The sequence below is a fragment of the Polypterus senegalus genome, chromosome 17, assembly GCF_016835505.1.
Source record: "Polypterus senegalus isolate Bchr_013 chromosome 17, ASM1683550v1, whole genome shotgun sequence".
Classification (NCBI taxonomy): domain Eukaryota; kingdom Metazoa; phylum Chordata; class Cladistia; order Polypteriformes; family Polypteridae; genus Polypterus; species Polypterus senegalus.
The window spans coordinates 72,646,993-72,658,561 of record NC_053170.1 but is presented as its reverse complement, the minus strand read 5'-3'; the positions used below and the strand labels follow the sequence as shown (position 1 = coordinate 72,658,561).

Genomic DNA, 11,569 nt, shown 5'->3' with positions numbered 1-11,569 from the left:
AAGAAAAGGGTTAGAGTGAAAACCTGCAGCCACAGTAGCTCTCGAGGACTGGAGTTGGAGACCCCTGATCTAGACAGTGTACAGTAGTAATGCAGAAGGCTAATAGGATGTTAGGCTATATATGTATGTGTGTATGTATCATGATGGGTGGAGTACAAGTCAAAGGGGGTTATGCCTAAGTGTTATATAACAGTGTAGTAAGACCTCACCTGGAGTACTGCGGACAGTTTTGGTCTCCATGTTACAAAAGCACGATGTGTGGAGTACAAGTCCAAGGAGGTTATACTCAGCCTTTATAATGCACTGGTAAGGCCTCATCTTGAGTACTGTGTGCAGTTTTGGTTTCCAGGCTACAAAAAGGACATAGCAGTACTACAGAAAGTCCAGAGTAGAATGACTAGGCTGATTCCAGGACTAAGAGGCATGAGCTATGAGGACAGACTGAAGGAGGAGTTGAACATTTTCATTTTAACCAAAAAGAGAATAATAGATGCCATGATTAAAGTTTTTTAAATTAAGAAAAGAATTAGTACAGTGGATCCCCAGCTGTTACATTAAAATAAATTCTGCATCAAGAACACAGGGACACATTTGGAAATTTGTTAAGGTTAGCTTTCACACAATTGTTAGAAAGTTTTTGTTCACACAAAGAACCATGGCACATGGAACAAATTACAAGAGGTATCAAAAACTTTAGCGACCTTCAAATATTGACTTGATGTGTTTTTGGATAATCTAAGTGAACAGGATAGAAAAGCTTGTTGGGCTGAATGGCCTATTCCTGTCAAAATTTTTGTAATGCTCTAATGTTCAAACATGAATTTACAATGAGTGAGTAGACAGAAAAACAAATGAGGTTAATAATAATAAAAGCATGCAGGTGTCCAGTTTTCCTGAATAAACTGGCTTCCAGTCGACAGATGTAGAAAGGTTAAATTCTTAGCCATATTCAAGTAACTTTCTTCAGTGTTGCTGGGCCATCAGACTGTGCCTGTCATTACAGGAATACATTTATCAGACCTAGAAGTTTACCCAGAACCTGATAATGGCCTACTTTCCATGCATAACACACATTTTAAATCGTTTTACTTTATTTGAAAAATAAAAACAATTAAGGGTATTAGTGGCCAGTCTCTGAAAATTTTCACTGTCAATTTTTATTAAGGCAATCTATAAGCTCAGGTGAGAGAATTTAATGAATACAGCGTTAGACTGACACCTAGTGGTGACATTATGATACGGCTGGTGGAAAACAACACAACAAGACCAGTACAAAAAGCAGGTTAATATTTCTTAAAACTTTATTGAACAAAGAAATAATTTATTCAAGTGAGGTAATCTAGTCAATCAATAATCTTTTTGTTCCTTTTTCATTCATCTTGAAACTGCATTTGTAAATATCAATCACTTTCCATCTGACAACATACAGTCCTAAGTCATATTGGAAGACTTCTATAAATTCATTACCTGTTATTGCATAAAATTATTATTTTTTTTACTTTAAATTTAGTAACATATCAGGAAGATGCAGGGACAAATGCAGGGTGGGACTGAGTGCATGAGGAAGTGGGGTTAATGCTGATTTAACATGTAAAAAGCATGCAGATTAAGCACGCACAGCATTCAAATGTTGCGTGTGGGGCATGCAGGCATGGCGAACGGTGTGTTTTAGAATGTAGAAAAAGGAGAAGCATGATGAATGAGAAGAGAAAGTGATTATGTGCTCTTCAGAGTGCATAAAGAAAGATATCATGTGCAGAAGAAAATGCTGTTATTCTCTTCTCTCAGTGTAACATACACATGGACAGGCAATGTGAAACGACTGAAACATTATTAGATCTGCACAACTCTGGGTTGCTGTAGGAACTCTAAAAATGGTTGCCTAAAATGAAGTATATTGAATGTTGTGTAATAGGCGATGGTACCTTATCAGATGTCCAAACAGAGAACACAAATTAGGATGTGTGTAAGGATTTTGGGAAAAGCCAAGTTAAAAGTGGCCCTTCATGTGCACTGTATGAGTCTGTTTCTGACTTTTGCAACTTGATAGCAATCAAAACATGAGTTGTTTTTGACAACTTCCATTTACAGATGGAACGCATGATAGGAAAACACTCACTAGAACATTGTGTTTACTGGTCTGTGAATGAGCCCGTGTAAGACCTGTGGTGGTAGGAGCGAGAAATGTGTGTCAGAGGGTTGTTGTTTCTAAAACAAAAGATACAATAATTCTAACACATGCACAGGCTATTATCTGTTTGGACAGGACCACGGTGCTCCCCAAGGACTAAAACCTTAAGTGGTTGTACAACACCTTCAATTCAAATAATTGGCTTGATTAGCACCTTTAGTGCATTGTACAACGTGTTATCTAAAATAGTTGGAGCAATCGCATTTGACAATTTGATTATCCTTCTGATAGAGTTCACTGAGAATAAAAATTAATTGTTGGTGGCAAAGAATAATGGAAGCAAGTGGAAGATATAGCATCTGGAATGAGGGACAGTAGGTTTTTGATTTATATGAGCATTAAACGTACAATCTGACTAGAGTCCTTTGTGCTTCTGAGAAGAATATTTTGTGCATCAAAGCCAAGCCGTCTGCACTAGACAGAAGGAATCCACTTGCTGTGCCCCCTTAACAAAGACAAGTGCTGCGATAAGCATGAAAAATGTAAGAAATTATGAAAAAGCTTTCAAAAGCCAATGATTCTGTAAATGAAGAATAATATTATTTACTGAGGAAAATAAGCAGACTGTTATGCTACTGATGGAATGGTTTTGCAGAAATATTTGCAGGATTTCAGAAAAGTTAACAAATTTAGCAGTAGATTGAGCCTAATATGCAGTAGGGCCGAAAGACCACAATTTTAACCAACTGTGCATCATTCCCATACTAGCTTTTTTTAACTACATTTTCTTTTTTTGGTTCTTGCTACTTAGCTATTCACTTTACTCAAAATCACATTGAAATAGCCACTTTTGTGGAAGAATTTATAAAAGATAAAGAGAGAATCTGTTTGGAAAAGCCAACTTAGCTTGATGAAAGTCATAGTCCTTATAATAGAATGGAGAAGAAGGAACTGGAGACATGAAGTGAAAAACACAAAAACAGCATGGAGAGACCTGTAAGAAAGACCATCCCAAAAATATGTACCAGAGCCTCATTGTTAGACAGAAGAAATTATGACAAAAAATAAATGAAAAAAAAAAATTAACAGAATTATGTTTTCACGCTGTTAATGAAACCCTGAATAATTCTACTCCTAAAGATAAGAGACATAGGTTTGTGCATAGGTTAGGTACAAAAAACGGAGATAGACCCTGAATTGCAGACAAGAAAGGCATCACAGATCAGCAATCACCTTGGCAGCAGTTGAGTTTCATTGGAACAGAGTAAACAACAGAAAATATAAATTTGTTGTCTTTTTGTTTTTTCTCAGCCTGTTCTGAGATCTCTGGACACCGACCCAAAAATTATTCTAAAAGTGCAATTCCCACTAAACAGTATAATTATTGCCTACTTTGATCAAAAAATAAAAAAGTTGCAGCATGCAAGCTGCTTTTAGAACTTGCAGCCCCCCATTCCATGTCCATCTCTTCGCTCACCCAGTGGTCACAGCATAATGGTTCTGAAAACAGTTTTGTTCTGGTGTTGCATCTGTAGAATCACTGTGTTGCTCCAATGAGCAAGGAAGACATTTCTGCGTGCTGCCACTGTTTTGGAGTTTCTGCTGCATAATTCCCTTTAAAAAAGGGACAAAAGCTAAAGGGGCAGTATCACAAAAATAATGGTTCTTACATTCATGAAATGCTTGTTTAAGCAATAAGCTCCTCAAGCAGGTTTTGCTGCTCCTGGGCGAGTTCAAGTATTATAGATGTTTGGCCATGCCAAAGTCAGCATAGCTAATGACAGATGCTTTGAATATCATCTGTGTTCTTCTTTGCCATATTTTGCTTTAAAGGCAGAATAAAAGGCCTTGGTAATAGTACTGTGTATTGAGTTTAGTGGAATTAGTCCATGGTGCCACTCTCTGACTGTGAGATGTTGAGAGTCTGGACAGAAGGAAAGAGTTCTCGTTGGTCCACTGGACTGTGATAGTCTGAAGTCAGATCTGGATCTATCAAGGGAAGTTGCATGGCTGCCAAAGTGAATGAAGAACCCTTCCGAAGGCAGTGTGTGTAAAAGTTGAGGAGCAAATCCAACTTGTTCTCAATAGACTGCACCTGCACAAAATGATGACAGCTGTTACAATCAGTGTTAAAAGATTTCAGTAGCAAAATACAGAGAACAGGGCAGATAATATGCAATCAGAAACTAACATCAGACCTAACTATTTGATTTGCTTGTTTCTGTCTTCCAAACATGGCCCTCCAGAGGTTTATTTTTCTCCTATGGCCCATTTTTTGTTTTTTGTTTTTCACTCCTCAGTGTTAGCTGGTTAAACATTCACATTCAGGAATCAATAACTTCATCTACATCCTAAATCAATGAAAACCACTATGGACTGTTTAATTTACTTTGTATCTTTTCATTAACTTTAATAATATTAAACCGTTTCTACTCAATGGGTTACCATGTACATACAGTATGATACAGTATGCCTAGGTTAAATATAGATATACAGTATATATACTGTATATACAGCATTTATTTTTATTAGGAGCTTCACCCCTTGCTCACTTCGCTTGCCAACCCCCAAACCACACCTGCGCTATGCGCCAGCCACCGCGTCTCTGACCGCTCATGTTATGAAGAGGGGGGCTGAACGCACCCCAAGGAGATGTAGTCGCTCCTTCAAAACCCTTAAACAGTGATACAATGGGGAACAAATACATTTTTTTATTTTTACTTCCTCTTTGCTCGATCAGCTGCTGGCTGTGTGATCGGCATCTTGTGCGGTACTTTGAACATTTAAAAGCCTGTATAGTAACTGTCTTTTTGTCTCACTGCCTTGTCTCTCTTCTCCCCAGACATCCTCTGCTCCTGTTGGGGCTCCTGCTCTCAAGAAGCACCCCTATGAAGAGTAAGATTTTTCTATTCTTTTAATTGAGAGACAGAACTGTTCTCTCTGACTACACACGGAGCTCGATTCACTCCTGACAGAGACTTACGTTTGTTTGAAGTGTTTGAATAATGTTTCTGTCCCTAAAATCTCCTCAGTATCTGTGCAACTCTGTGACCCAAGCGTGACAGTGTATGTGGATTTCACTTTCACCAAACAAAAAATCTTTTAATTCGTGGATACGTGGATACGCTTCTTCATTGGGAAGAAACACTACTTTTCCCTGATGGCAACATGAATGAGATGACCAACAAGTCTCCAACTTAAATTTTGAATCTGAAGAATATATTTGATCTATTTTCTCTTTTCCATTATTTCATTGAGTAATAATTTCTGTTTGTTTGTGCTAATGCGATCTTTACTATCATTTTTTTGAGAGTTTCGAATTTTCCTACTTCCATTATCTCTAACCTGCTCTGCATGTGTATCACACCAACGTTTTTGAATTATTTACGACGTTCTATTTTGTCATCTACTCTTTTTCTTTTTCTTTTTCCGGCCAAGGGCATGGTCAAATTTCTTGGCACAAAGTCTCCTCTCATGGGATGTGTAAATGTCTTTCTGAGAAAGTCACGTCTCATTTCTCTGAACAGGTCTCGACTCATCCCAAGATTTTTTCATATAATAGGGAGATATATATTAATTAGATATGGTTGTTCTCTTGTCTGCCTTAATGTATAAACATTTTGATTAGAAAACCGTTGTCTGATAAGAATGATGGTTTGTTTTGCACTTTAGTGTTAAAATTTTGCTTAACATTACCTGTTTGATTATGTATTTAATATACTTACATTTATTAGAAACTAGCAAAATACCCATGCTTCGCAACAGCGGTTTCATCAATAACTTCGCATCTAGCTTTTGAGAGTTTAAACATTCATAAACATCAAAGTGTCCACTACTCAAATCGTCACATGTGAATCTAAGATGTTTAAGAGGCATTGGCAGTTGTCCAAAAGTGTAAAATATTTGGCCATTTTGGTACACTTGAAAGCGACAACCGAACAATTCAGCGGCAGCCATCAACTCACATACAGAACCATAGGTGAAGGGCTTAAGCATTTCACTCTCATAGTGCTCCTGTGTAGTATAATTATCTCCTGTACCGTCATTAGTCCACACCTTGAACCTGTCCCAGTCATTCAATACATAAGACACAATGTTCCTCCGGATATCAAGAGTGAGCCTGATATGGCCGTGCAATATGTAACACAGACAATGGAAAAGGTAGGTGCCATCTCCAGGCATGTAAACCACTCGGTAAGTGACAGTTCTTTGATTGATGGTGATCACCTCGATAGACATGTTAATGGGGGTACAGTTGGAATGATAAAGGAAATGGGTACCTGAACAATGTAAACTAAGTCTAAAATACCTACACAATAACTATACAGTAATCCCTCGCTATATCGCGCTTTGACTTTCGCGGTTTCACTCTATCGTGGATTTTAAATGTAAGCACATCTAAATATATATCACAGATTTTTCTGGTTCGGATTTCTGCAGACAGTGGGTCTTTTAATTTATGCTACACGCTTCCTCAGTTTGTTTGCCCTGTTGATTTCATACAAGGGACGCTATTGGCGGATGGATTAGAAGCTACCCAATCAGAGCATGTATTACATATTAACTAAAACTCCTCAATGCTATAAGATATGCATCCCGCGCGGAGCTTGATTGTTTGCTTGTCTCTGCCTCTCTCTCACCCTCTCTGACATTCTCTGCGCCTGACGGAGGGGCTGTGAGCCGAGGTGCTGTTTGCTTAAAAGATACTGACGCTCCTCTAAAAAAATGCCGCTCTATTGCGGTGCTCGGCATATTTAAAAGCACAAAAGCACACATATTGATTTTTTGATTGTTGCTTTAATCCCGCTCTCTCTCTGACGTTCTCTGCGTGGGGAGGAGATGTGAGCAGAGGGCTGTTTGCACAAAGGCTGCTTGCTTAAAAGATACTGACGCTCCTCTAAAAATGCCGCGGCAAACTTAAAAGCACAAGTATTGATTTTTTGATTGTTTGCTTTTCTTTGCGACCGCGCTCTCTCTCTCTCCCTCTGAAATTCTCTGCTCCTGAAGAGAAGAAGATCTATTTGCATTCTTTTAATTGTGAGAAAGAACTGTCATCTCTGTCTTGTCATGGAGGACAGTTTAAACTTTTGACTAAAGGGTGTTATTTCATGTCTAGAGGGCTCTAATAATGTTAACAGTGTGGGAGAGTTTATAAGGGCTTAAAATATATAAAAATAACTACACAAACATATGGGTTCTACTTCGCGGAATTTCGTCTATCGTGGGGGGTTCTGGAACGCAACCCCCGCGATCGAGGAGGGATTACTGTAATCATAATAAATGAACAATAAAACAGCGGAGAAGCCATGGATTAAATAAAAAGTCTGCACTTATCAGCAGGGAGACATGATTACCGTGGCGAAGCAAGGAAGGGAATGAAGAGACCGGAGTGACGGATGGCCTTATATAGGCAGGCAGCCAACTACGTGGGAGGCGTGGGGATGGGGGACCCAACTCCGCCTCACACGGCGACCGAGCTGCAGGCTATAGACGTATATATGTATGTAAGTAGGATTAAGTTAGCGCTGGGAACCCACGTACCAAATTTCTTGAAGATGGGCCCATAAGTAACAAAGATCATTATAAAGTTCAATATGGCAGCCGACAGTGGCGTCATACCACTGAAATAAGTACGTACATCGGTTTTGGTTAGCACAGGGAAGCCGCCTAGCAAATTTCGTGATGATGGGGCCATAAATAAGAAAGTTTAACATGGCAGACGTTGTCGACTGTTATATCCGTTACTCGTATAATTTTGAAATGAAACCTGCTTAACTTTGTAAGTAAACTGTAAGAAATGAGCCTGCCAAATTTCAGCCTTCTACCTACACAGGAAGTTGGAGAATTAGTGATGAGTGAGTCAGTGAGGGCTTTGCCTTTTATTAGTATAGATTATCGTAGTATTAATTAATGATAAATATCCAAGTAAATGTGGTAAATCTTTGTTTTAGTTGATTAATCTGTGGAAAGTACTTTGAGTCGTGTGTTAATGTACGATAAGCTGCTACATAAATAAAATTATTATTATTGTTGTTATTATTATACAATTACAGCTCTTCTGCTTGACAAAAAAATTATTAGTTTATTAATGCAATTATAAAACGAGGTACACTCACTTACTGCAAATCTTCAATGCTTTCTAGATAGTAGGACATTTTAAGAAAGGGAAGCTAGAATAGTAGAAATCCTTGTTACAAAGGCACCAGGTCAGGCTCACCTGCTTCTCTACCTTTACCACTCTTCCCATCATACTTAATTCATCCGCTGGATCCAGATCAGGGAGGGATTTTTCTCCTTTCTCACTTCTTATCTTTTTCTCTGTCTGGATGGAGCCACGACCTACAATCTGATCCACTCTTAGAAAGAAGACAAAATGAAAGACAAGAAGTTGATGATCCAAATAAAACACAGAATCAGATTAAAGTAGCCTGGATTTCTTTGCATGTCTTTATTTGCATTTGATATTTCAGGAAGTTTTCTGCATTCAATATATGGATCTGAAATGCCTGCCTAAACATGTTAGTTGCATTTTGGAAATGTGAGCACTAAACAAGCAAAGATTTAATGTTCATCATCATAAATCATAAGACATGAGCGCAAAAAATACCCCAAAACTTTATGACACTGAACATCTGTCAGGAGGCCATCTGATGACAATTTCAAATAAGGGGTTAGTTTAACACAGAAAGTCTGAATTAATTATAGTTGCTGTCCGAGAATTTACCATACTTGTTCTCTGAGAAAGAAGTATGACTGTCTTTAGAAAGGTATAAATACAATGTCGATTTTCCCAAGAGACAGCAGTCATGAGTGTTCAAGTGTTATAATGTCGAAAAAAAAATGATGACTGACTGGATCATATAAACAATTGTTTCATGGTAAAACTGTACCTAACAAGCATCAGAGGGAACTGGCTATCATGGACACTCTTAAGCACAACTGTTCTAGTAGCATTTTATTCAAGAATATTGTCAAAATGACATTGTGTTTCATCTTGATTCCCTGTGTTAATCCATTGCAAAGATGGCCTGATGTCAGCCCATTACTATTTAAAACGCATATACCCGATGATGACTTATATCTGCTTGCTATTTGTAAACAGTGGACACAATACATGCAGTGAAACAAGACTCATCTCTGTAAATCACAGTCAATGTCATTACTTAGCATCAGCTGTAAAATGCAGTGTCTCTGTGGATGGTGCAAAGAATTGATATAGGCGTTGTAATGGCCTAGTCATTATCTGTCAGTCCATGCATGTTTCTTATTCATCAGGATCTCCCAGATTACTCCCATTGGGTAAGCAAATATCTTTATCAGAAAATTACCTCACTGGATAACACTAAATCAAGTCAAGTTTATTTATAGAGCACATTTAAGTGCTTTGCAACAACAAAATCAACAACAGAATATGATGTTAGAATAAAAATATAAAAAGGAAACAAGAATGGATACATAACCAAAAAAAAATTCTGTAAGTGTACAATCATAAAATTAATATACAATTAAAGAAAAGACAACAAAGTCAAAAACATCAAGAAGGTCCATTAATGTGACCTAAAAAAGCAAGTTAATAAAAATACATTGGTCTTGTCCGATGCGAGAGATGGACGTCTAAAGTGGAGCTCCACTAGCAGCGGTGTTATTTTTCATATTATTTGCTTATTATCCTAAGATATCCTGCATTTATTAAACCCAAGGAGACTGTTACAGTATATATGTAAGCATATATAAACATGGCTAGCAAGAAAGGGGTCCGAAAGAAAAGAAAACTAAAGCTGCAGCCAAGCCAAGATCAGCAAGCCCTAGCTCAAGATACGGCCTTTCAGAGAGAGACCTGGAACAGCTGGGCGAAAGCACAGACTCTTCGGGACCAAGGTCCGCTACATCGTCGCCGGCTGAGAGTGAAAAGGGGAGCAAATGTACGACCGGGAGTGCAGATCTCGATAGCTCGCTTATTAGAGAACACCTGAAACTGGAAAGGGCCTTACAGTCCGCATTCTCAACTACTCCACGCGAGCCGGGAATAGCGGGGAACCGGCTACAGTAGAGCCTGACGCTTCACCTACGGTACAAGAAAGCACAATTAAAATGTCTAAACTGGAGGTGATGCTCGCTGAGATCGTACAAGATATAAAGAAAACCGAGAAGGCAAATGAGAAAGCAAGGGCAAAGGCACATGAGAGGCTGAAACAAGAGTTGCTGGAATTGAAACAGGAATGGCAGCAAGCAAACGAAACGCAGCGGCTGATGCTGCAACAGGCAAATGAAAGGCTGCGACAAGAAATGCAAGTGGAAATGCGACAGGTGCTGGGTAAAATTGAAACGCTTACTGATCAACTCGAGGATCTCAAGGAGACATTCACAACTAGGATTGAATTAGCTGAAAATTTAGCTACCAGTGCTGAAGAAAAAGCAGAAAATGTCAGCTCCGAATGCAAAAACTCCGAGACAGACTGGCTGCTTTGGAAGATGGTAGTAGAAGGTATAATGTCAGAATTGAAGGTCTGCCTGAGAATGAGAAAGTTCAAACCCTGTGAAATTCGCTGCTGAACTTTTTCTAAAATAATCGGGACGACTTTAAAGCAGAATCTGAGATAGCAGCAGCTTACCGCGTACGCGGATCAAACACCGTTAGACCCAGACCAAGGTCTTTTATAGTTCATTTTGAACGATTATCATTTAAAGCTAGAGGTGATGGCACTCCTCAGAAACAAGGAAGATATTATATATGAAAATAACCACATTCGTATCTTCCTGACTTCTCTCCAGCAACAGCTACTAAACGCGCAGCCTTCTACAACATCAAACACGGCAAGCCAGCGTCAAATACAGCCTCTTGTATCCGGCAAAACTTAAAGTGGAATGGCAAGGTCATTTCTATGTCTTCGTTAGCAAGGAAGAAGCAGAAAAGGAGTTAAGAAAGCTGATCCCGGGACTATTCTGATACATAATAGTGAGTCATGGCGGTTAATGATAAAGCAAGGATTAATAATCTACTGTCTGATCTATTCGTTTTAAAATACAGGTTTTTTATCAGCATATATTCTCATATATTCTCATTATTACTTAGTATTACTAGGGCACTATCTGTTTATGTTTTATTGTGCTTAATTACTTTTTCTTTCTTTTTTTTTCTAATTATTTCATCTCTACCCTAAACGAGACTGTTCAATATCATACCCTTGGTTTATTGTTATTGCTATTACTGCATTAAGACTTGCTATGATTATTCTGGACACATCTTTAACACCATTTATTATCTGGGTGTATCATCTTAATGCGTTAAAATTGCTGAAGACTATATATATATTTTAAGTGCAAAATTCTTTTTTTTTTTTTCTTTTTTAAAGACTATATTGGTAACAGATATCTCTATCTTTTAACCCTAAAGCCGCTGCATGGGGCTTGTTTTGCTTTGGACGTGCTCTGTCTCTG

General features: G+C 38.3%; 1 protein-coding gene across 3 annotated transcripts in view; it reads right to left on the bottom strand.

Annotated features, from left to right (window-relative positions):
- Window positions 1-1,586: 1,586 nt before the first annotated feature.
- LOC120517560 (potassium voltage-gated channel subfamily KQT member 4-like) overlaps window positions 1,587-11,569 on the bottom strand; it is a 191,037-nt gene continuing 181,054 nt past the window's right edge. For all 3 annotated transcript variants that reach the window (XM_039739960.1, XM_039739961.1, XM_039739962.1), the window contains 2 exons: window positions 8,349-8,487; window positions 1,587-4,226 (listed from right to left, as the gene is read on the bottom strand). In XM_039739960.1, the coding sequence (XP_039595894.1) occupies window positions 4,014-4,226; window positions 8,349-8,487 (352 nt within the window). In that variant the 3' untranslated portion in view covers window positions 1,587-4,013. The remainder of the gene's footprint in view (window positions 4,227-8,348; window positions 8,488-11,569) is intronic.